This window comes from Melozone crissalis, unplaced genomic scaffold (assembly GCF_028551555.1).
Source record: "Melozone crissalis strain CALT ecotype California unplaced genomic scaffold, PUWL_Pcris_2 ptg000043l_1, whole genome shotgun sequence".
Classification (NCBI taxonomy): domain Eukaryota; kingdom Metazoa; phylum Chordata; class Aves; order Passeriformes; family Passerellidae; genus Melozone; species Melozone crissalis.
Window position 1 is genome coordinate 2184522 of NW_026535821.1, and position 26293 is coordinate 2210814.

At 49.4% G+C, this 26293-nt stretch overlaps 1 protein-coding gene and 1 pseudogene across 1 annotated transcript in view; one reads left to right on the top strand and one right to left on the bottom strand.

Annotated features, from left to right (window-relative positions):
• LOC128942815 (NUAK family SNF1-like kinase 2) overlaps positions 1 to 15026 on the top strand; it is a gene marked incomplete at its 5' end in the record, with an annotated part of 144191 nt that extends 129165 nt beyond the window's left edge. Inside the window, one exon of the mRNA XM_054285468.1 lies at positions 14787 to 15026. Coding sequence (XP_054141443.1) covers positions 14787 to 15026 — 240 coding nt within the window. The remainder of the gene's footprint in view (positions 1 to 14786) is intronic.
• A 9516-nt stretch (positions 15027 to 24542) lies between these two features.
• The window catches only part of LOC128942816 (serine/threonine-protein kinase pim-1-like), a 123290-nt pseudogene continuing 121539 nt past the window's right edge, over positions 24543 to 26293 (bottom strand).

A 26293-nucleotide genomic window follows, 5' to 3' on the forward strand; every position in this document is an offset into this window, starting at 1 on the left:
AGGCCCAGAGGCACAGGGAAGGAGGGGGACCATGCTCACCTCCGAGTGGTGAGCATCAGCACAAGGACCTCGTCTCACCTGTGTTACTGCCTCTTTGCAGGTCTCTTCTATCCTATGGTCCACCAACTACAAGGAGCTCATTTCAGCCTATGGCTTTGCGCAGAATGAGCTGATTATATGGAACTATCCAACTATGACCAAGGTTGCAGAGCTGCAAGGTAGGTGGACAGGGCCTGGGTGTGGGGGGGCTGTTAGAGGCTGAAGACAGCTGCACTCCTTGGTTTGAGCTTGCAGCATCACTGATACAGGACAGTATCCGGGGCCATGCTGCTAGGAGTAAAGCATGCCCACGGGGCTGTGGAAGAGATACCACTGATCCAAGTGTGTGCTTGGGGTCTGAAATCACACTGCCACAGCCACTGGGGGGACAGCTATGCAAGCTGGCAGGGCTCATGGGAGCATACAGGAGTAAATGTGCATGTGCTGATCAGCTCAGCCCTGATTGCACATTCCTTCTCCTCCTCAGCTCATACTGATAGAATCTTGAACCTGACCATGAGCCCTGATGGTACAGCAGTGGCCTCAGCAGCTGCTGATGAAACAGTGCAGGTCTGGTGCTGTTTTGAGATGGATCCCATAAAGAAGAAGGAGAAACAGAAGGCAAACAGTGCCAAAAGCAGTATTCCTCACCATAGCATCCACTGAGAGCACGGGATTGTTGTGGGGAGGGGGATATTTGGTTTTACACACTGTACAGTATTTTAAATGTCAATGAACTGCTTAACTTGACTTTTTCTTAATGGAGTCTGATGGAAGAAAAAGCTGTGGCTCTTAAACCCAAGTCCTTCTCCCTGAGGCTGGGGATCTGGGCAAGGAGTGGAGACCTAGGTCTTAAGGGCAAGTTTGCAGGCCCCTGAGCTTAGCACAGCCTAGCAGAAGGATGCTGTGCAAGGGCTGTACTTCTGTTTCTGTCCCAGCTAAGATAGATATGTCACCTGCCCCATCTAGATGCTGACTACAAGCACAGCAGCTCTACCACAGGCTCAACTGAAAGCACAGCATGGCTGTGGCCTCAGTTTGTGTTGTTCTGGCCTGTCTCACAAGCCCAGGGACACCTTACCATGGCTCTGCAGGCAGATCTCAGTTTGTCTTGTTAGCTACAGGCAGCCATCACTGCCTGCCTATGGTGCTGGAGTAGAATAGCTGTTGGAAAAAAAGGAGGGAGAGAAATATAGAGCAACAGCTGTAATCACCCCAAAGGCTGGAAAGGGGCTGGCTCTGGCATGAAGCCTGATGCAAAACAAAAGGTTGGCTTACACTGCCACAGCCAGCCTGAATGTCATGCAAGAGCCACGCAAAGCATCACCAACCCTGTACTCAGCCTTCGGTCACGTATTCTTCCAACAACTCTGATCTCCCTTCCCCTCCTGCTGACAGGAGGCCCTGGTGCCTCACTGAGGCTTCATGCAGGGGAGCAGGCACCAGGGCTCAGCTGACATTTATTGGAGCTTGACTCCCCTACACTTGGAAAAATGCCTTTTTTCCAGGCTGAACTGTGCTGGAGCAAGTTGCAGGAAATATATTTGAGCCCTTACCTGATCAACAACCAGCCCAGCCATGCTGCTTTGCACGGTGGAGCCGCAGTGTCTGAGGTTGTGGGGCTGCACCAGACCCATCAAGCCTGTCCTTCAGCTGCACCAGCATGGCCAGGGGCTGCTGGGGACGCTGCACAGCTGATAAGCACCTTGGCCTGTACAAAGCAGCTCCACCAAGCCTGTGCCTCCCATCAGCCCTCAGTGATTAGCTGAGGGTGGATTATTAATTGTTTTCACCTTTCCCTCAGCACAGTGCCACACTGTGCCTAGCACCAGCTCTGCCTCCTGAGCCTTACAGCAGCTGGAACCTTCCAAGGTTCCAACTTGTGCTCTGCCAAGGCCAGTGAGTGTGTAACCACACCCACCAGAGCACCCCCCCCACACACACACATAAAGCTGATATGGGGGGCACAGTCTCAAAAAACAGCCACTGAGCCAGCACCTCCCCAGCAGTGCTGCTGGTGCATCCCCATTTGGCCACTTGGGAAAGATCAGGAGGTCCAAGGATGGAGCTCTCCCTCAGACACAAATCCTCAGGCAACAGCTGTCTCTAAAGGGGAAGCAGGCAGGAACCCAGATGCAAGGCTGGGCTCTCACACAGAGCTGTGCTGTTGTTGTAGGAGCCCTGCCCCACACCCCTGCACTTGGTGCTGGGAGTTAGCACAGACTTGCTTTGTGGGGCCACAGGTGATTAGGCCTTCCCTTTTTCTGTGAGAAAGCTGAGCTGCTTTCTCACAGACTCTTTCTTTCTCCTTAGCACATGCCCCACACCCAGATGCTGTGCATTACCCAGCCCTTAGAAGACCTCTGAGCATTACTAGAGAATAATGATACTGCAGGGTCTTTGACCCCATGCTGGTCTCTTACAGTCCTGGAGTGAGGAGGAGCAGAGGAAGGAAGTGGTCGCTGATCCAGCAGGCCCAGTAAACACAGCCCTGTAAGGTGTGAATTCAGTTCACAGCATGACAGCATATTAATTACCAAGTGCCATGGCCAGCCCATAGAAGAGCACAGCTAACAGTGTTATGAATCAGAAGCTTGACTAGGCCAATATTCAAGCAGCAATCAATTTATTATTTAATATGGCAAAGTATGAGCAATACAGCGCTGGGTACAGTGGGGGAAGTTTTCCCTCCAACTGCACACTGATAATTGAGGGTTACAGGTATTTATAGGGGTACTCATCAGTTTTTTTCAGCAGTTTCTATTTCCAATCTTTTACTCATCAGCAATTTTTGTTCGAAATTATTACATCACAATTCTATACACTACTGTGATTTTAATTTCTCAGGATGGATCTTAAAGGAGTATCCCCAGATGGTTACAGTCCCGTTTCCAAAAGAAGAAAGATGAATCTCATCTGGTGGGGTCCACTCCCCAGATGTGTGTCCACCTTTTAATTGCAGAGACTCCAAATCTCATAACAGTGATGTCCAGCTTCCCTTTGGTCGAAACCATAAACCCTTGAGGTGATGTTCATCTTCCTTTCTCAAGCTGTTTTTCTCTGCTTCAATAAGGTGTGAGATAGGCATATTTCCTTTATATATATCCCAAAGCTACAGTTTCAAGGATACAAGCAATATTCTAAAATTATACTTCAAAAGGTTATTATTGCAGAACTCTTTATGGATTAAATGCAAGCAAAAAGCAACATCTATAACACTTTAATTCAAATGCTCCTAAATCAACTAGGGTTAATTTGCAAACAAAAGATAGGTTCAAAAGTCTTTTTCCATGCTTTATTTTCCTCAGTTATTATTAGAATTCACAGCTCTCCCATTGTTGGGGTCCACACATTTTGCATTCACAAATACACACATCGCCTGTTTGCGCCTGACACGAAACACAGCTTTGCATCTCACAGCCAAGAAAATGCACTCCTTGCTCTTCTGACACAGCTCTCTCTGTTCATGATGTGGGACAGCGAGTGCTGATGATGTGCAGGAGCTGATGCGAGGGACAGGGACGAGGATGCAGCAGGCACAGTGCCAAGCTGACAGAGGGATGATCTCTGGCAGTGGCACTGAAGGAGAAGAGTTTGCAGGCAGGACAGAAAATGCCTCTTTGTTTCACCTCTTCTTTCGGTGCTGCTATGAATGTAGCCTGGAGCAAGCTGGGAACACCAGAGCCTGGAGCCCTTTCCAGACAGGGATGCATCAGACACAAACCAGCAGGGGACTGAGGAGCCCCTGGGGTGGCAGTGAGCAACCTTGGGCTCTGCTCACTGCTGGTGCCATTTTCTATTGAACCATCTCCAAGGACTTCTCTTGAGCTCTGTATTTCTAAGGGTTTCCCTCCTTGTTTTTTTTTGTTGTCTCCTGCACCTTTTTTTCTCCACGTTTTCCTATCCTGTCAGCAGCAGCCCTTGTCCAGAACTGGCTCTAAAATATCAGCAAAGTAGCTAGGAACAACAATGGGTGGAATCCTGCGGCTCAGGAATTTGTATGCCAGAGCCCTGCCTCTGCCTCATGCTTTGTCAGGACCTCCTTCTCTGTGCAAAACAAGGGACTAGTGGAGTCTTTTTGCCAAAGAGCTCCTGAGAAGCAAATGTTGTGCTAGGTTTCTCAGGAGTGTATCCGTTAAGTTCATTGCTGGCAAACAGAAAGTAAGGCCAGGGTAGCAGAGCAGCTGGGAGCTGGTCACTCCCTGCAAAGGGCTGGTGTAGGATGTGGGAACACCAGGTTCCAGGAGGGGCGAGCAGGGTCAATGTGCTCAAGGTGCTGCCAGTGAGGTCTGGGTTCACTTAGAGAGTAGTCAGGAGCAGTGAGCACTGCAAGATCCAGCTGCAGTCCCCATCCGTGTCCCTTTCAGTGCTGGCTTTAGGGTGTCTGCAGCCTGGATCCAGAGCGCCCTGGGTGCTCCTGAGGCTGCCTTTGCACTCAGGGTGAGGATGCCCAGGGGCCCCTGAGGCCGGCAGTGGGGATCAGGGCTGGGGCTTGTGGCCTGGCAGGTGTGCCTCTGGGGGCTGTGACATGCCAGGGCATGGGTCACTGTCACTGCCCTCCGCAGCCCTGGCTAGCTCTGTGATGCTCCAGAGACAATGGCAAGAGGGGGGAACTGGCTAGGATAGGGTTTTGCATGAGCCAGAACCTCTAGGCCAAATGCCAGCAGTAGAGACCCTGGAGGACCGAGTGAAGGAAGCAAAGGAGGCTCTTCTGCGGTGTAAAGGGCAGCAATTTCATCAGGAGAAATAGAGGGAAGGCTCACAACTGAGGATTCCCAAAGGAACAGACATTGCAAAAACCCCCAACATCCCTGTGACCGGATTTTTAAAATCTTTCAAGCCAGGGGGTGGACACCATATAGTAACCAATAAGCGACTCTTGGGGTGTGGTTTTGAGGGCTACAACAAATCAGAACAAGGGGAGGAGAGAGCGTTGGGATAGGGATTGGATCTAAGGGTGAGGGACAGGGAACTTTGTGGAGCAAAGGGTAGGGTTTGGGCTGATGGATGGGGCAAAGGGGCCGGGTTGTCTTGACAGACAGGGAAAAATCTGGTGAGGAGGGAGGGGATTCCTCGGGGGACACTTGGGTAGGAGGGCATAACATAGGGGAGAAGCTAACTGTAATAACTCGGGGAGCACTTGAACGTACCACTATATAACAGAACATTTGACTCAATAAACTAACACACTGCAACACAGAAATTCAGGCTTTCGGCAGCTGAGAGGTGGCACTGTTAGAACCCGCAGCAGCTGGTGAAAGCCATCTCTCCCCTTCAGGTTCTTGCTGTGTGGGAAGGTGCTGCGAGTTGTGGTGGCTGCACTCCCCCTTTGCTGGGAGGATGATCTGTACCAGGGGAGAGCAGAAAGCTGCCATGGTGAGCAGAACATGCTCAGAGCATTACAGTTCAGAGAATGGCGCTGCCCCTGAAGGGCAAAAAGCTTGAAAGCATAGAATTCTGTGGGGAACCATTGCACAAATTTTCTCTTCTAGAACATGCCCATTTTTGTATGCTGTAGATGAATGCTCTGGGTTTTATAGAGTACATGGAGTTTTTTCTTAAGGTTTTTGGGAGAACTCTCAACTTTATTTCTGCTTGTATTTTACATCCAGCATGTATACACTTTTTTATTATTATTTTTCTTCAGTAAATACTTAGGGAAAAAATACCTAAGCATTTTTTAATCCTTTGGGACATTGTGATTAATATTCTTAGAAAGAAAACCTTGTTGAACAAGTGTGAAAACACAGAGAGAGGGAAAACAGTATAAAAGTCTTTTAGAACAGGGTGTGTAATAAGGACTGCAGAACTGAGTAATTCCTCCACGGGCAGAATTAGCAAGATATATCCCCAAGAGTAACTGCCAAGATACTTCCTTAAACCAAGGGAAATGTGACCTGCAGCCATACGAAGCACAGCCAAAGCAAATGAAAACCTTTGGAAAAGAGGGAATTTTGCCAGTGACATCAGTCTGTCTGGATAACTGAGGGATGCCCATCAATATTGCACTACATTCCTCAATATTTGAAATGTCTTTTCTCCCAATTTCTGCAAAATGAATAAGCTGCAGTTGTTTACCATTAACTTAAGCTCTTAGGGGAATTACCAAGCACCATGTATGTTTTTCTGTAGCTGAGCAGGACTTGAGTTTCCCAAATCTTCTACAAAGCAGAAGGGAATCACACAGTTACTTGTGCTAATGTTAATGAAGGATTTCATGAAAGCAGGTGAATGAGAGCATTGCATTGTAAAACTTCCACATGCAAGAAAACAGGAGTCCACTTAGAATAAAACATAGAAGGCTAGCATAACATCAGAACAGGATAAAATGAAATTGCTAGACAGGAACTGATGCGTCAGAAATTAGGTGTATCATTTCTGATACATCTGCATGCATTTTCAAGCTAAAACAGAAAAGGAAGGGCAGAGATAATAAGGAACGAAGATTTTAAAATTGCACTGTGCAGAAGAGACACACAAACCACCAGTGTGAACACAGCTGGGAGATTCAGCTTGGAGATGGATTAGAGTGGAATCCATTCACTGAAGGTCTCTGGTGCACATGAGTGCAAAGACTGAGGAAAAAAGGAGAAAAGTTTAATTTCTGAAAGCTATTTAGATTCCTGGAAGCATTGTCTAGAGATCTAAAAATCTAAAGCCTCAGAGAATCTGAACCTAAACCATCCCCAAATGGATTGATCAGGTATGATGTGCACATCTCTGCTGTTTTCAGAGTCAATGAAATTGTCAGTTAGTGTCTGGAAATTAGGAATGCCCACCCAGATTTTATCTCCCTTACTTTAAGAACACCTTAATAAGGCACTTCAGGAACTGAACACTGACATTCTCACCCTGCTCTATTTACTTTACATTTGAATACAGGCTGGTAGAAGGAGAAATCGGGCTTTAATTTCTCCCCAAATTACCTGTTGCACTTTCAGGTTAGGAGTAGATGTAAAATTCAGCTAATCACTCTCTCTATCCATGAATATTCCACTAGTGAACTGACCTACAGAACATCCTTTTTCTCTTTTGTACCTTCCTAAATGGTGCCCAATGAACAGGACTCTTGCATAAATCTCACAGAAAATCACCAAAATTGCTGAAATTAACACTCAATTCCCTGATAAAAGCTTCTGAGAAAAGGCTTGAGAGAATCACTGAACAAACTGAAACTTGGAAGAGAAACACACATTTCAGCACTGATCAAGGGGAAAGAAAAAGAAATGCTGTAAAAATTCCAGGTGGAAGTTAAGGAGAAACACAGGAAGCACAGAAAGAACAAGGCCCTGTCAGATGACCTGTGCAAAGTAACTTTGTGCCCCAGCACTGTTAGAGGACATTCTCTGTCATTGGTGCAAGCAGCTGGAGACATAAATGCTGATTGATTTGGGGGCCACAGTCTTGATAAGTGCAGAGGTGGTTCAATAATGTGACATGAGGGAGTTCCCTCAGAGCAACTGGGATGCCAGAAAGAAGTGAACAGCTCACCACAGCCTGGCCCGCTCGGCTGCTTTTCCTTCTGACCCTCCTGGGGAGGCTCTGACATTTCCTCTTCCCTGATGGAAGCGCAGCCGCTGCCAAGGGAAACGTCCCCACACTCACTCAGTGTTCCCTTTGCTTGCCAGATGTCCCATCTGCTGTCCCCGTCCAGGAGAGCTGCTCTGCTCGGGAGGGGGAGCCTGAGCGAGAGCCTGGGAACATCGGTGGCTGCAATCCCTCCTGATCTAGCGCTGTTTATGGATGTGTAGTTAGATTTGGATAGTTACAAGTATAGGGATATTTACATACATGGGCTGATATTTGTATAGGGATAGTATGTGTGTATATTGTTATATTGATGCGTGTATATTCATCTGTTTACATACTTGTACAGCTCTGTGGCTGTGCATTTCTATTGCTGGGGTTGTATGGATTTTTTTATTGGTCCATTGATATTTGTGTATTTATAGACAGGTTTGTTATATTTGTATTATATTGTTGTGTTATATGTCATGAAATATGTAATGCATGTTTACATCTCTGTATTGTTATGCCTATATATGTATTTACTTCTATTTATTATGTATGGAGTTGTATAGTTCTAAAATTCTATTTATTTAGTTCTGGATCTGAGATTCTTTGGAAAGGGATATTGATGTTTCTGTATTTGTATATGGGCTGTATTTTTGTAGTAATGTGTAATAAATTTAATTGTTAAACTTCAATTCAGTAACTTCAATATTTGTGTACAGTGAGTTGTTGCAGAGGGTTGCAATAAAGTAATTTTTTTTCACTGAAGTTGATATTTGTATATATTTACATAGCACAATTATCAGAATAAATTAGATTTTAATCATAAATTGATATTTCTCTGTTTCTATATTGGTAACACAGGTGTTGTAATTTATAATAAATTTCATTTTTAAACATAAGTTAATGTTTGTGTATTTGTACATTAGTAGTGCGGGTGTAACTATCTGCAATAAATGCAATGTTTCAACTGAAGTAAGTGTAGATTTGTGCTACCCAAAGCCATGGGCAGATGTAAATGCTGGAGGATTTTGGCCATGCCAATCTCCGGCCATGCCCGGCACATGCCCCACCTGCACTCAGGCTGGGCAGGGGAAGCGCAGATTTGGGCTGGCAGCAGAGCCCCACGTTGGCTCAGAACTCGCTGCAGAGGCTGTTGAGAAAACTCCGGGGCTCCATGAGCACAGAATCCAAGCAGGAGCCACCCGGGGAGGACAAATCCCTCATCCCACAGGCAGCTCTTTAGGAAAGTGCTCCAAGTCTCCCCCTGAAGCTCATCCCAGAGAGCAGAAGCCAGCAGGGATCCTGAGCCAGCTCTGCTGCCTTTGGCAGCATTTGGCAAATGAGCTGCAGCAAGGGGGAGGCAGCAGCGACTGTGACTGCTGCAGGCTGGGGATGAAGGAAGGGCCATGGACACAAGTGCTGAGATGCCCCAAAATCCAGAGGGAGGCTGGAGAGCCGGGAATCAACTTGGCATTTCAGTGCCAAGCTCTCACCGGCACTGAAATGATGGAATCCCTTTGTGTGAAGTGACCTGGAAGAACTGACAGGGAGTTGCTGCTAGGATCAGCAGTAGCAGAAAGCAAAAATGTACAAACACTAGAAGATCATCTAATATCCCCCACAAGCAATGGCTTCAAAAATGATCTCATTTATATATTATATTATGTTATATTATATCATGTTATGTTATTATTATATTAATCAAAATATATAATGTATAATATGCATGAAATTTAATGCACATGTATTTTTGGACAATTTTATTTTTTGATATATATTTTCATTTAAGATGTATATTTGAAATAGTCTTTCAGCTTGGGATAGTGAAGATTTACAACAGTGCAAAACCATCTGCCCACAGAGCAGTCAGCCCCCGGGTGTGTGCATGCACACCCACCCACTGTGCTTGCTCTTCTCAGCACCTCAGGGCTGCTGTTTGCACAGAATTGGGATGAATTTAACTCAACAGAGCCACGAGTGGGGTTTCCAGCTTGTCATGAACACTCATGTGGCAATGAACAACAGAGAGCTCTCAAATCCCATTATCACATGTCGCTTCATTCCTGCTGGGCACTGCAGAACTCTTAAAAGACACAGAAAAGGGGTGGAAAACATTGGCATCATGCTACTGCTGGTGTCCTCCTGGAGGAAAATCTGTTGGGTTTCTTAAGGTGGTAGCTTTCCAAAACCTAGGAATACTGCTCAGTAGTGGTAGCCCAATTCTGAATGGTTTTCTTGACTTGGCAAAGCTGGGGTGTTAACAATGGACTCTGTCCTTGGTCCAAATCACCTGCCCTCACCTGCAGACAAAAGCACCACCACCAGCAGCAGCAGCTACATCTGTCAGTTTTCTCAAAAAGCTGTGTTAAATTTGGGAGAGGAAAGGAAAACACGACAGACACTGTGGATTAATGACAAGACTCTGAGGAGCAGTTCCAAAGCAAAGGGCAGCAGCTTCTCTCTGGGCCACTCCTTGTGCCCCAAGGCAGCCGGGCTGCCCTGGCTGCCCAGGACCCTGCGCCCCGCGGGCTCTGCAGAGCTGCACAGCGGAGAGGCAGCTTCGGGCACCTCAGCCCCTGGGCAGGAGGGGCTGCTTGCTCTGCAGGGCTGCCTGTGGGCAAAAGCAGGGTGCTGGCCTTCTGCTCTTGGCCTCAGCCTGGCCTTGCAGGGCTAATCCTGTTCCCTGTCTCAAATGTGCTAAAGACAGACTTGTTTGTTTTCAGCTCTGCACAGGTGTGATTTGCACCACAAAATACTGAAGGACTAAGGCCTGAACAACAGACCCTGACTGAAGCCTCAACAACAGGACCTGAGCCAAAGCTGCCCTCTAGGTGACCTTTCCAACCCAATATTCTATGTATCTGCTCCTTAACCAAGTGTTATTATCAAAAGGATTGTTGCATCCATCCACTGGTGAAACATGTCTTCACCTTTCTGCATGAGGAAAATGGACAAGGCCACACCTGGCCTTGGTTCCTCCTTGAGCCCTGGCCAGCCCTGGGGAGAAAACCAAGAGGAGAATGACACCAGCTGTGCCCCCAGCAGAAGCTCTGGCACATTGCTCGTCCAGCACTGTCAGAGCCGGGCTACTCTCACAGCGCTCTCGGGAGCCTCGTGGCCGCCAAAGGTGGAGGCACCGCAGGATTTCCCGGTTCCCGGCCGTGGCTCTGCAGGGCTGGGCTGGGACAGCTTCCCCCAGCTGATGTGCAGCTCTGGATGAAGGGGAAACCATTGGGCTACCTGGTGATGGATCTTCCTAAATCACCAGAGGCACCCTTTTGTAATAATGCTGAGGTGCATTGCTTAGCTTATCCTTTCCTGACTCTTTTTTGCATTTGTGCATTACAGTAAATTACACTGTTCCTTCAGCTGGTGTCTGTGTCTGCATCTCTGACCCTCTCCACCATCAAAACAAACACACAGCCCGTTTAGCATGTGTGGTGGTTTGACCAGGAAGAAGCGAGAATTCTGGGATGCTGTGGTCAAACCAATGGGTGCTCGGATTTTGATATTGGCACCTGATGTGGCCAGTGGGATCTGGACACACCTCCGAGAAAACACAGGGGTTAAAAGCAGAGCTTCGGCCCTGGGAGGCTCTCTTGGGACTTCGAGGGACGGAGATCGGATCTCCCTTCCCCCGTCCAGCCGCTGCTGCTGGGCAGGGGAGGGGCAGCCATGTGGTACGCCTGGGCCTGGACAGAGATGGGGGGTGAGGAGGCCCTGGAGGATGGAAGGGTGGAGGAGCCCCAAGAGACGTCAGGCAGCCATTCCCCCCCGGAGAGAGAGAGGGAGAGCTGGCGACAACGAATGTGATAGCAGCCGGCCCAGGAGGGGAAAAGGGGGGGAATGCAGCGAGGGAGGAGGTGCCCGGCCGGAGCAGCAGCAAGTGTGGGAGTGCCGGAGTTCTGGGACAGACAGAGACTGAAATTTTTAACCCTTTTCTTTCATGATTGGGGCCTTGCAAAAAAATACCGATCCTCCTCGGAGCTGAATAAGACGGGAGATAAGAGATGAGATGAGACAAGGATCTGGCCCGAAGGACATGGAGAAGGCTTGCTGAGTGGAGAGAGAGATGATTGGAGTGGCCTTTTGGCTGGACTCTTCTTGTGTAGCCATAGACTGAACCAGTTTTATTCCTGTGGCACAGAGACTGCATTTAGGGGGAGGCAGTGCCTCAGAACCAGGAGGGTTCATTGTGGGGACCCCTCGGCCCCAGGGGGTTGGATAAAAATGGGGGGGACAGATGTCCCAAAGCAGAGACTGTGCCTTTTTGGAGTGAGACAAGCCATCCTTAAAAGACAACCCTAAAAGCAGCTCTGGTCCATGCACAGTGGTGAGAGCACTGGGCATGGAAGGAAGATGTCACAAATGGCAAAAGGACTTTCTGGGCAGTGCTGAGTGACATGGAAGCACACGAGGTTTCAGCGTGTTTCCAGGGGAAGCCTGTGGTGTAAGAAGGACTCCTCTCCTCTTCATGGACTGAAGTTTGAATATCCTAAAGGGTGGTGCCAGACTGGGCAGTTGGTGATTTGGGGGAATGTATCGGATTGGGAAATATTGGTGGTGGGGAGGAGGAAAGTGCTTTTTGTAAGGTTTTCAATTTTTTCCCTTATAGTTTTCTTCCTTCTTCTCTTGTAGTTTAGGTAATAAAGTTTTCTTTTTTTCTAAGCTGGAGCCTGCTTTGCTTATTCCTGGTCACATCTCACAGCAGACACCAGGGAGAGGGTATTCTCATGGGGGCACTGGCTCTGTGCCAGGCCCAAACCATGACACTAACCCAAAGGGAAGAGGGAGAGGACTCTTTGTCAGGAAGTGTAGTGACAGGACAAGGGGGAATGGGATCAAACTGCAAGAGGTGGAAGAGATTTGATGATGGGAAGTTCTTTACTCACAGGGTGCTTGTCCCGGACACAGGGACCAGTGCAGAGAGGCTGTGGATGCCCCATCCCCAGGAACATCCAAGGCCAGGTTGGACAGGGGCCACAGCAACCTGGTGTGCTGGGAGGCTGCTCAGCTTGGAACCAGATGAGCTTTAGGGTCCCTTCCAAGCCAAACCATTCAAGGATTTGATCATTCTGCCATCCCCATCTCCCACTACGCAGTGGGCATGGAATTTCAGTGACATCACAGCTCCCAGAGGGTTCCAGGTGGAATGTCCAGGACCTGGAAACGAGCAGAGCAGACACTTCACTGGCTGCCAAGGGTCAATTGCCGCTCGCTGTGTGCTCTGCCCCTCACTGCTGAGGTGTTGCTGCTGACTGGGCTTTTCCTGCCGCCTACTCTGGAGTGCCAATCGCAGCAGGATGTGCACTGCTGTGCCAGTGGAGGTACAGTGCCATGCCAGGCAGGGGGCACCTGGCTTGGGCAGGCTGCAGCCATGTGGGAATGGATGGTGGGGGACAGGAAGCCCACTGGGAGATTGTGCTGCCCCTTGCAGAGTGCCAGAGACACCGTGGAGGAAATGGAAGTGGACATGGAGCTGGAGAGGGAGGAGATGATGGAGGTGGACGAGAAAGATCCTGTTGAGGACATGGAAGTAGAGGAGGGGGACAACATAGAAGAGATGGAGGTTGATGAGGAGGATGACATCGAGGTAATGGAAGTGGACGAGAAGGATGAGGAGGAGCCCATGGTCCTTGGATGAAGATGGAGCCCCACAGGTAAGACAGGCAGATGCTTCCCACGCCCTGCCCACACACACACTGGGTCCCCTGATGCCAGGCTGGGGCTGGACTGGATGGCCCCGCTCAGGGACATGGTGCCTAAAGGGGTGTTACAGCGCCTGAGTGGGTCGCTGCTGGTGAGAGAGAGACGGTGAATCTTGTTGCTTGATCAGAAGGCTGGATTTATTGATATATGATATAAAATACATTATAACTATACTAAATAGAATAAAGAGAGAAGTTGCAGATGCTTGCTAAGCTAAGAATAGAAAAGAAAGAATCTCAAACAAAGTTGTGTCCAGGGACTCAGTTCCCTAGCTTGCACTGATGATTGGCCCTTAATTATAAACATGCACATGAGACCAATGACAGAGGCCCCTGTTGCATTCCACAGCAGCGGATAACAATTGTTTACCTTGTCTTCTGGGGCCCGTTGCTTCCCAGAAGATACAGAAATCTGAAAGAAAGGATTTCTGTGTAAAAATGTCTGCGACATCTCACCTTTCTAAATTGTATAAAATAAAAGAAAAATGCTGATGTGGAATGAACAGGAAATTTCTTCACCTGTAAAATATACAATACTAACAAATCACTAAAAACAATCCTACAATCTAAGAAAATGCAAAAAACAATGCAAAGAGAATTCAAGTCCATGCAGCTGAGTTTCAGGAACAGTCCATCAGCTGAAGTTGTTTCTTTTGGACATCTGAGAGTCCTTTTCGGTCCTGAAAACAAACTTGCTGCAAAAGGAATCCTATCAATAGTTATCAAAAAACCCATTGACAGTCCTACAACAATTTCAAACAATTTCAAACAATTTGAACAACTTTGGAACGTCCTTTTCTGACCCTTCAATGCTTCAGTGCTTCAGAGCTGCTGCCCGCTATTTTCAATCTTTTTTATTTAATTTAAATTTTTTTTTTTTTTTTTTTTTTTTTTTTTTTTTTTTTTTTCGAGAAGCAAAAGAGCAGCAGCCGAGCAGAGCAGTGCCAGAGAAGTAAAGGCCCTGGGGGCCCTGGCCCATGCTGGACCAGGAACCCCAAAACTGGCTCACAAAGGGGGACCAGGGCCTGTTGGATAGACCACAACCCCCAGAAACATCAGGAGGCCAAATGCTGGCCCTGGCCCAGAAACTTTCTCAGCCCAATGGCTCAGGCCAAACCCATGACAGAGGCTCTGCATTCCCGCAGGCCTGAACCCTGCTGCCAGCACAGTGGCAGCACGGGTAGTGAGATGCTTCCTTTCCCCAAAACCACTGAGGCATGCCAGCAGTGAGGAAATAGAAGCCTTCCCCAGCAATCCCATCTGGGGTCTGGAGATGTTTGTTTCCCACAGCAAACCAGCTATGGTCTCCTCCAGCTGTGCCATCTTCCCCTGCAATGCATCGGGTTTGTCTCTCATCCGCCCCGTGGCATCACCATCCCCATCCCCTCCGGGCTGGGGATCAGAGGCAGGGCTCTCGGGATGCACCTGCCCCCCCATGCCACTAGGACGCAGGAGAGGCGGCAGCCTCCATGGGACAGCAACCGAAACACCACCCCCCAAACCACCGAGCTTGAAAGCCGGCAGCCGGGCTGCGCCCGCACCCAGCTGCCGAGCCACGCCTCCTCCACGGAAGGAGAGACCCCCCGCCGGGGCAGCTGCTACAGCAGCCAGTGGAAGCAGCGGGGGGGAAGCCGGAACCGGGGAGGGAATCACGCTGAGCGTGGGATCCGCCGCGGGCCGCCCCGAGGGTCCCGAGGGTCCCGCGGATTCGGGGCCGTCTCCAACATCGTCCTGAACAAGGACTGTCTTGGCTTGAGGCGGTGAGGAGGCCGAAGGAAGCGGCGGCAGGCACGGCATAGGCAACAGTGGAGCCGGGAGAAGCGGCGGCGGAGCATCGTCGCTGCTTAGCAACAGCTCAGGGGGCGGGGAGGCCGGTGAAACCGCGGGCGGAACAGCCTGGAGAGGCGGAGACGGGATCTCCTGGAGAGGCGGAGCTGGCAGGACCGGAGAAACCTCAGAGACCGGTGCCGCCCCCATGTCTGAAGGCGGAGTCTGAGAGGCCGGCGCTGGCTTGAGCGGCCACTCCCATCCCCCCGGAGAGAGAGAAGGGGGGGAAGGAGAAAACTCCATCTGAGCATGCTCCGGAGCAAGAGTAAAAAAAACTTCTTCGCCCAGCGAAGTTTCAGCCCCCCCCGCCGCGAAGCAGGGCGGGGGGAAAAGCCCAAAGTCATCCTCCACCGGGGACGGTGGAAAGGGACCCTGCCCATAACAGTTAGAAATCCATTGAAAGGTAGCTGCTCTGCGTTTCAGCACTGGAAAAAGCTTTATAAATGCTGGGTAGATAGAAGGCAGGACATGTCCCTGGCTCCAGACGAACTGGAAAATGGAGTCCATGCACTCCCAGACAAAAGCATCTAAAGCGTACAGGACATCAGTAAAGAACCCAAAAAGCTTTGCCCATCTAAAGAATTTATAGAGATCTGTTTCTGACAAAAAGCAACCATCTTCTCTAGACCAATGGTTCCAGAGGGCTATAAGTTTCTCCTCTGAAGGGGAGAATTGAATCTCTTCTGGCAAGGCATGTGTCTGCCATACAAACAGCCACAAGCTACGAAGGGCTGGTTCATCAGGGATAGAAAAGCCCACAGTACCTTTTGAAAGAGTCCAGCTTGCTCTGGCCAGCTCCACAGGTCTGCTGCTCTTTTCCATCATCTTTCCTGAAGATTTTCCAGAAGAAGGTTCTCTTTGTGGTCAGCCTTGGCTGTGAACTCTGTCCAAATCAGGATCTTCAGTTCAGCTCCTGGCTTGAGTCCACTTCTGTGGTCGCTTCAAAGCAACCATCAAATGCTACACATACAGGATTTTTACCCAGTGCAGCAATTTTGCTCCTCTGGTCTTATCAAATTAATTTTTGCTCTGACACGAGGGGTCACCAGATGTTACAGCGCCTGAGTGGGTCGCTGCTGGTGAGAGAGAGACGGTGAATCTTGTTGCTTGATCAGAAGGCTGGATTTATTGATATATGATATAAAATACATTATAACTATACTAAATAGAATAAAGAGAGAAGTTGCAGATGCTTGCTAAGCTAAGAATAGAAAAGAAAGAATCTCAAACAAAGTTGTGTCCAGGGACTCAGTTCCCTAGCTTGCACTGATGATTGGCCCTTAATTATAAACATGCACATGAGACCAATGACAGAGGCCCCTGTTGCATTCCACAGCAGCGGATAACAATTGTTTACCTTGTCTTCTGGGGCCCGTTGCTTCCCAGAAGATACAGAAATCTGAAAGAAAGGATTTCTGTGTAAAAATGTCTGCGACAAAGGGGGTCTGGATTGTGCTGCCACAAGCACCAGTCCCGGCCTGCCCTGCGCTTGCCTGGGGCCACGCCAGCCCTGCCAGCCCCGGCCCAGCCCCTGGGGCCCAGCTCCCAGCCCTGCTGGGCCCAGTGCTGCCAGCTGAGTCCAGCTCTGCTGCTTCCTTTCTTCCAGGACTGATGCAGACGATGGCACAGTTGGGATGCCTTTGTGAATACTTTTCAAAGTTTGGAAGTTGCTTGTAAATACGTTCAGTATATTAGAAGTTTTCTGTAAATACGTTTGAAGATTGTTAGTCCATCAGATCCCATGTAAATACGTTCTGTACATTGTTGTTGTTGTTGTTATAAGGATTGTTATAATGAAACATGTTCTGTAAATCCGAGCTTTTGCCGATCTTCAGCAAATAAATACTGTTTCTTTTTAAAACATCTCTACTTTTTGCCATTCTTTTGGGCGCAGGCAGCGTTTGCACACTTGTGGGTTCCTCTTCATCCGAGTTCGCAGGGCTGGAGGTCCCTGGGGGTGCTGGCACAGGCACCCTGGGGCTGGGGGTCCCTGTTCACAGGGGCTCCCACTGACACCACTCCTGCCACTGGGCACTGCTGCTCTTCCTGGCCTGGGGCACAGCGCTGTCCCCAAGAGCTCAGCTCTCACCACCTCTCACACAGGGGGCTCTCACAGCACTGGCCCCTGCAGCCATGCCACCAAAGCAGCCAGCAAACCTTCAGCCACCCTTCCTGCTGCAGCCACAGGGACTCCTGGGCCCAGAGCCGGCAGCAGGCCACAGCCATGCAAAATCCACCTGCACGCTCTCAAGGCCACCACAGCCTTGGCAACTGGGGCACCGGCATCTGGGCTGCTGCAGGGGCTGATCTTTAAGCCTTGCAGCCTCCAAAGGCCCTGGGCTCTGCTTCCCAGCCTGCTCTGCACTGCCCTGAGCCCGCCTTGCTCAAGAGACAAAAGCCAAGCCAGGGCATCCTCGCCATGCCCGCATTCCTGCTGCTGGCAGTGGTCACTGGCCCCTGGGCCCCATTCGGGTGACAGCTGCCGGGACAGGCCTCTGCTTTCAGCACAACTGAGCTCCTCACCCAGCAATGAAGTCTCAGGAAGTAGTAGTTTTGTGGAGGTCCAGGGGCCTACCACTGGAACCGCAGTACCTAAGGGCAAAGATAATGAATTAAAGTGAGACACTCCTCTAAATGCAATAATCTTGCCCAAAGGCTTTTGCAGGCCTTTGGGGATTCAACAGGGTTTCTTGGTATCATGAACTTCTTTTTTTCTTTATATGTACTCCCCCAAGTTGTTCTCACCTGTCTTTTCCCCTGTTGGTCCTGGGTTGCTGCATATAAGACCCTTTTATCCCCCATATAAACCCTGTGTTCCCAGCGCCATTTTGTCTCTGGCCCTGGACCCTCTTCAGCACAATCCACAGTGTTTGGAATTCCACACAAAGACCCCTCTCTTGCCTCATTCATCAGCAGTTTAAGCGAGCCTGCTCCCAGCTCTGGCAGTGCAGGTGTCTCACAGAGGCTGGCTGTGGACATGCCGCAAAAAGTGGTGCCCAAACAGGGACCATCTTTGAAAATTCCTGAGAGCGACTCCAGTGATGATCCGGCTGTTCCACTGTCACTGGATAGAAAAACGCCTCGGGTCAGCCTCCGCCCTGGAGTGGGACCTGAGTTTTATCAGGGCTTGCTGAAGGCAGCGTTGGCACCCTCAAGGGGCAGGAGGGCCAGCTCAGCTGGTGAAGCCCATGGAACATTTTGAAACACCCGCATCCAGAGCGCCAGAGCAGTGAGTTGCGGGACAGTGCAGTGCAGGATCCTTGGGTGATATTTTAGTCCTGTGGGTGGGCGACCCTTTACATAAGGGGCAGCTATGGGTAACCAATTATCCAAAGCTGAGAGGGACATATATGTTCCAGTTAGGGAGGTTCTCCTTTCAGAGGGGAACACTTTTACTAAGGGAAGTTGGAAGCCTTTTGTTCATTGGCTCTTTAAGGAGTTCCCAGACATTTCTGTTGATTCAGTTCTTCATGGAGCATTTTGGGACTCAGTTAGGGGGAAGACTCTTTCTTTTGCAAACTCAGGGAGTGGTAAGAGTCACAAAATTTTACCCAATTTTTCACATGACTTATAGAGTTTTCTCAAGGGTTCAAAGTTCTAATATTCAACCTAGATTTTGTGCTCTGCCCCCAGCATTCCTGAACCCACTGATACCAAGATTAAGATGAGAGACAGAAACTGCTCTAAAGCACAGACGAGCCACCTGCTGTCTGCCATCTCCTCTCCTTCTCTACCCCCTGTCCAGGTCTGTACTGATCACACCGGCCTGGATTCTACCCTAACCCATTCTTCAGTACCTCTTCTCCCTGGATCCCCCTTCAGATAGCTCACAAAATGTCAAAATCCCTCCCACCCCCAGGGATGTCTCATTGGGTCATCCCCCGTGTGAAAAATGCATATATTTTATGATTGGCTTTTCGGAAATATTAAAATGAATATTATACGTGTTGTGTTAGAAAGCAATGCTGTATTAATTTTCTTAAGTACTGTGTTAAATATAGTTTTAGGTTATAAAAATTGTTAAAATAGAAACTATGCTATGTAAGATGCATTGTTTAAAAGAAAGGACTTGCAGCAAGATAGCAGCCACAGGACACCTAGATCTTTAAGAGAAAAAGAATTTATTGCCTTCTTATCAGAAGAAACTAACTTCTTCCAGCCTCAAAGGCGCTATTAGGATTAGAGGGAAGAAGTTGACACTGACCAGACAGAATCCTGTGTTTGAATGGAATTTATGCATCATGTATGAAGTGCATGAATATGCAACAGGCTATTGTTTTTGAGGGTTAATGCTTTATTAACGGGTGTCCTTTTTTGGGCTCGTGATGCCCAGAAAAAGGTACCCAGACGTCCGTAAGCCTTTGTTTTTATTGCCTCATATTGTCCTAATTCAATTTGTCCAAATCGTTATTACTCTAATTGTGTTACTATTTTTATAACCATTTTACTACTATTAAGCTTTTAAAATTGTAAAAACAAATGATTGGCATTTTTCACAGGGAAAAACACGTTCACTCTCCTGTTAAAATGTACAAAGTTTAATAATGGATAATGGGAGACCAGGACCATGGAGCAAAGGTTATTACGGTCAGGTGCATCTTGGCACTCAGCCAGGAGCACCCTGTTATCTTTGGGGATCCCCCTGAAATACCTTTCCTTTACATCAGCCTGTTGCATATTCATAGAACCTCACGCATATCCATAAACTACTTTACATATTCCAGGAACGATTTTACATGGCCCCTCTTGGGTCTGCCTTTTCAGAGCATGTGTGTTTCTTGGCTGTGGTTTTGGCTCCTGCTCTTTATCACCGCCAGTTTTTGGGCCTTGGTCCACTCTGCCTTCAGACGGGGAGTGCTGATAGTTGGCAGATCTATACAGGTGTCCACATCCTGTGTGCATTGGATGTGATCCCATCCAAGCAGGCAGTTTAACACAAGCAGCTATTCCACTGAGCTTAATTAACAACAGAAATAAAAACTGTATCTTTACAACAAAGTTACTTTAACACCACGCATATAAAATCCATTTTAATATTTGCAAAAAGCCAATATTATAATATGTATCTATAACATTGCCCATATCTGTCCTTACCCTTTGGTTCCCCTGAGTGCAGCAAGGAGTGGGAACTGCCAGCACGGCACAGAGTTGCTGCCGTCTCTCCATCACCCCGTGTCCCTCTCCCGTAAGAACCTGAATGAGAGATGTGGGACTCCAGGCAGCTCTTCAAAATACAGTTTATTGTATCCAAGATGTTACAGCAGTCCAGGATCGTGGGTGGCAGTGCCTGTGCCTACAGCTGTCAGCTCCAGCTGCACACAAGCCTGGAGACCGTTTAGCTTTGGTTACAGTGCAATATAGACTCTTCTTTGCTGAGCATCTTCACACAGAAGAACCAATCTATACCTTTACTTTTACCTATAGCCTATCATAACTCCTGTAATTACCATATTGATGTTACTATTCTTCAATCACTAAAAGTTAGTATGTGTGTCTCCCTGCCTGTGCTGAGAAGCCCTGATTCCCTGGAGAGCACTGCTTTTGACCTTTGTCCATGGAGAAAGCTTCCAAGGCTTTGGGATGAACTGGAATCTACGAGTGTGTGAAATAGATAGTAGCGTAGTTTATCACAGGATGAAAAACTGAGAGCTTTGGGATTTTAGTATGAGGGTGAACAGAAGACAGGATGGAGGATTTTGGGCATTGTCTGATCTCCTTGTCCTTCATCTACTCCATTTTCTCCTGTGTTGGGAGCACAGGGTGATTGGTTGGAAAGAGCGGCAATGCAGATGCTGAGTGGCAGACAAAGAATTAGTCACTGGCTGAAAGGTAGAAATAAAATGCATTCTAAGATTTAATTGGACAAAATAGTTTTAAAACACCTTGAACCTTGTGTCCTGTGACTTTTGGTGCCTTCTCTTTTTACGCTAAGTCTGGTGTGCAGCCAGCGTGCTGAACTGTTGACGATAGAAAAATAAACAACAACCTAAAGACAAAAAAACCCAAAAGTCCCGTTCGTTTCTCAGTCCTGGCCCAAAACTTTTTAGGGGTGTCCCCATCAGGGGATCCTCGGGGGGGTTTCACACCTCCTTCCCTCCCCCCCTTCCTGCCCCACTGCTCAGCCCCCTCCAAGCCCTGCACCCGGGGCCCTCACGCATCACAAAAGGACCCAAAATTATCCCAAATCCACCCAAAATTACCTCAGAGCCCATCCTGAGGAGCTCTGGGGGAATTTTAGGGGGGTTTTGAGGGAATCTGGGGAGATTTTGGCTGGGTTTGTGTGGGGGCCTGAACATATGTATGTATTGTTATGGAGAGAGTCCCTGTTAAGATCTATGTGTGGGTCCTAGTTACTCCAAATGAGCTACAACTGCAAAGTCCTTAGTTGGGCAGCAGCTGTGGCTCCTGAGGGTAACTAGAATAAATAGGGGTGGGTCGAGAGCCCAGGAGGAGCCCCTGAGAAGACACACGAAGAACTGCACAGCAGAAAAGAGCAGCTTGGTGCAGTGTGTGGGACCTGAGAAATATGACTACAACAAGAATGCAACATCTGGTGACCCCGACGTGATGAAGAACTTGCAGCCAAACATCGAGAGAAGGTATGGAACCCTTTGACATCATAGAAGATAGGACAGCTGAGAGCTGTGGCAGCCTGAGAGCTGGGACTTTGGAATATCAGCCTGAGAGCTGGGACTGTATGTATATTGTAATTGTATAATTGTTAAAAGAAAAGGGGGGAAATGTGGAGGCCTGAATATATGTATGTGTTAGAATAAGAAATGTGGAGGCTGTATGTATATTGTAATTGTGTAATTGGTAAAAGAAAAGGGGGGAAATGTGGGGGCCTGAACATATGTATGTATTGTTATGGAGAGAGTCCCTGTTAAGATCTATGTGTGGGTCCTAGTTACTCCAAATGAGCTACAGCTGCAAAGTCCTTAGTTGGGCAGCAGCTGTGGCTCCTGAGGGTAACTAGAATAAATAGGGGTGGGTTGAGAGCCCAGGAGGAGCCCCTGAGAAGACACACGAAGAACTGCACAGCAGAAAAGAGCAGCTTGGTGCAGTGTGTGGGACCTGAGAAATATGACTACAAGAAGAATGCAACAGGTTTGAATCCTACGTCAAATTTGTTGTCCAGGAGGTACCAAAACCACCCAAAATCCACCCAGAATCGACCCAAAATTACCGGAAATTAACCCAAAATTACATCCAAATCTATCCTGAGGAGGTTTGGGGAAGACTTGTAGGGATTTTAGGGGAATTTTAAGGGGAATTTTGGGTGGGTTTGAATCCTATGCCCACTTCGGCATCCACAAGGTGCCAAAATCACCCAAAATTACCTGAAATTAACCCAAAAATTCATCCTGAGGGGGTTGGGGGGAGGTTTGGGGGCGGAGGAGTTGAGGAGATTTGGGGGTTTAGGGGTGTTTTTGGCAGTCATCATCATCCAAAACACAACACCCCATGCCAAAGCCAAGACCAAACCCTAAGGACTGTGCCCCTCATGAAGGAGAGATCAAAGAACTGCACCCCTTCTGGGGAGGAGATCAAAAGCCAGAGGAGACTGAGCTATTAACTAAGCAAAAATGTATTCATTTCATCAAGTATCATCATTTCTGTTACTTTATCCTTTGTGATTAGGTCTGGAATGCTTTTCTAGTCCTTGTTAATTTAGCTGAATAATATTCATTTTGGTTTCGTAAACGATTAAGTTATATTCCTGATGTTATATATGAGGTCCCATATGTCTAATTTAATAAACCACAAACTTAAAATTTAGCAGCAGTTTTACTGAGATAAAATAATACAATCAAATAGAACCCAGTAGTTACAAAAAGAAATTTGGCAGTGGTTTGGATAAAGCATAAGCAAAACCGATCGATCGGGGTTTGGGGAGGGCTTCCCACCCTGCCTCACATGCAAAAGGCAAAAGAATCCAAACACAGCTTATATACTGTGTGCTAATACATATTCATCAATATTTTCCTGTAAATCTCCTCCTATTTCCAATTCCTGAAATCTACATCACCACACATACAGCACATGCTCCCGCTGTGGCTAAGGGGGCTTCTGGCTCTTTGGTGCTCTCCTTGGATGAAGGCTGACAGTCTTCCTCGCTGTCCTCTGAATAACTTGACAGGTTGTGCCTGTGCCCCAAGTCCTGTGTTATGTAAGTAAGCACTATGCTCCAATTAAGCCTCATTATTTTATAGATAAGAGCACTATTTTAGACTCCCTGTCTGGAATTGTCCCAGCGTTATTCATGTCACGGCCGATCCTGTCCTGGGAGTTGTCTTAACTTTGTCTTGATGCCAATTCTGACTTGGGAGGCTTCCTAAATTTTGTTCATCAAGGCCATTCCAATCTCCTGTATCCTGTTTCCCACAGGTATCATCTACAAAGAAACCCATTTTCTTCATAACATTAATCACATATACCTTTCCAATTATTTTCCAAAAATATTGAAATAATTACAATTTTGTTAGAACTAATCACATCCATCTATCACAGGAGGCCAAAAGCTTGGAAAAGGATGAAAGAAATTCTCCAATGATGACGATGACAAAAAAATCCCAATTTATTTTTGACAGCAAATGAACACCGGCCACCCTCCAGCCCTCTCAGCCTGGCAGGCCGAGCGGGGCTGTTCCCATGGCATGAGGTGGTGGCAGCCTGCGGAGAGAAACCAGAGAGCCACGGTCAGTCACAGCAGGCTCCTGTCCCCCTGTCCCACCATGGCTGTGCCCAGGCCAGGCTGCTGGCTGTGCTCAGAGCCCAAACCTCCCGAACCATTCTCTGTTTTTAGAGAAGGGCAGTGGGGCAGGCAACATTCCACCTCCTCTGCTTAATCAGGGCACAGCAACCTCCTCAGCAGCTGCAGGAGCAGGCACTCCCCACCTTTCCCACCCATAAAGGCACTCCTTCCTCAAGGGCCTGCAGAGCGGGCCAGCTGGGGCACTGCTTCGGAACTTGCCCCCTCTGCTGCCCCTATCCACATGGAAGGATGCTTTTGTCAGGCTGGGTGCCCCCACCTCAGCCCGTGCCAGGCTGGCTGGCAGAAGCTGTCAGCAAGGCCAAGATCTGGCTTCCCTTCCACAACATCAGTCCCGTGTCCCGCCAAAAAGCAGCTCAGCGGCCGGCGGAACAATTAATATTCCCCAGTGCTGCCGAGCGGGGAACCTCCGGTGCATGGCCAGGCCGAGCCCTGCCGTTCCTGGGAGCACCAGCATCCCTGCGCCCCGGTGCCGGCTGGGGACTCATCTTGATTCCATCGGGGCGCAGAGCGTGTCCTCCAGGCAGGGGCCACAGCCAAAGACAATGGGCTCCAGGATGGTGTTCCCAGCTCCACGTCGTGCTCCAGAAGAACATGCCAGCTGTACCTCAGCTTGTGGGGACGTCACGATGCCATTGAGCTGCAGGGGGATGTTTCCCTTGTCCCAGTCTGTGGCACCTTCACCGCACTGCCACCACTTCTCCAATGGGACGGGCAGCATCGATCCACTCCCTCCACAGCTCACGGGGACCAGCGGAAGCATCTCCTCGGCTGCGCTCTCTCCTCAGCGCTGTGGCCACAGGGAAATGCTCTGGGGTTTTCTTCCAGCGCCACAAGACGCGTGCCGCTGCTACATGCTGGCTCCTGGATCCTACTGTGCACAGGGATGAATCTCTGCTGTCTCCTGGGCCAGGCAGGGCTCCTTCAGCCAAGAATGCTCAAAAAGGTCCTCCAGTGATGGCCCGTCTGTGGGGTCCATGCATAAACACCACCTGATGAGGTGCTGGCACTTTGCGGAGAGAAACCAGAAACCGCCGCTCAGCAGGAAGGGGCTCCTGTCCATGCTCTCCCACATTCCACAATGCCCAGGCCACCAGGAGTGCTCAGAGCTACAGCCAAAAGCTTCCTATTGATCCTCTCTTGCAGAGGACACCAGCACAGAGGCACAGGTGCCACCTCCTCCAGCTGAGCCCAGGAGATCCACTCCTCACCAGCTGCAAGAGTAGGACGCTTATGCGCCAGCTGCCCCTCCCAATCCCGTTCTTCCCCTCATGCCTTGAAGGTGCATCCCCACCTCGAGACACCCGTGGCGGGAAGAAGAGCTGGTCCCGGACGATGTCTTCATTGGTGTGGAATGGAAGGTGCCTGCAGACCAGCTCATAGAGCAGGATGCCCAGGGACCAGATGGTGGCTGGCTGGCCATGGTAGCAGCCAAAGAGGATCCACTCTAGTGGGCTGTACTCTGATGTTCCTATGGGACATAGGCGCAGCTCATCAGGCCCATGCTACTCCCTCCCTCCCAGCCAGCTCCCGTTCCACAAGAGCCAGCCCCTGCCCTGCCAAAAAGCAACTTGGCTACAGCTGGCTGAAGAAAGATTCCCCCTCCTTCCCTCCCTCCTTCCTTCCCTCCCTCTTCCCCCTCTGCCAGCCAAGGGGGGAACTTTGCTGCCCTGCTGGGCCCCCGGCTTTGGGCTCACCTGACATCTGGGTGTAGAACGTGTCCTGGAGGATCGTGCTGCAGCCAAAGTCGATAAGCTTCGCCTCACCTGTGGCCAGGTAGATGAGGACGTTCTCGGCCTTGATGTGGCGGTGCAGGACACCCCGGCTGCTGCTGCACCACACGGCCTCCAGCACCTGGCGGAGCAGCCCCTGCACCATGGGCTCCGTCAGGAACCGCCGCTCGTGCAGGAAGTACCAGAGGTGCTGACAGCTCTGTGGATGCTCCATGAGCAGCGCGAAGCTCTCGGGCACCTCGAACTAGTCCAGGAGCTGCATGACGCCGCAGAAGCCAGGCCGCGACACCTTCCACAGCAGCGCCGGCTCCAGGGGCACAAGGGCGCCCTTGCACTGCGGGGGGACCGCAATGCCGTCAGCGGGGCCGATGCTGCACCGCACCTCGGGCAGCCCCTGCCCGGCCCCGCCACGGCTCGCCATGGCCTGACCCGGGGCGCTGCGCGGCCTCCACTCACTCCACGCTTGCGCTTGCTGCCCTCGCTGCCGCCCTGCCAGGCCTCGCCCGGCACGCCCCGCCGGCTCCTCCCGCTGGCCCCGCTCACTCACCAGCCGCACCCACTCTGAGATGCGCTCCTGGGACACTCGCTTGATGGCCACCTGCGAGCCAAGGCAAGCGGCGGACTTAAGATCACACTTGGTTAAGAGCGTATAAGCCGGAGAACACGCAAAATAAAAAAAACTTTTTTCTTCTCGTACC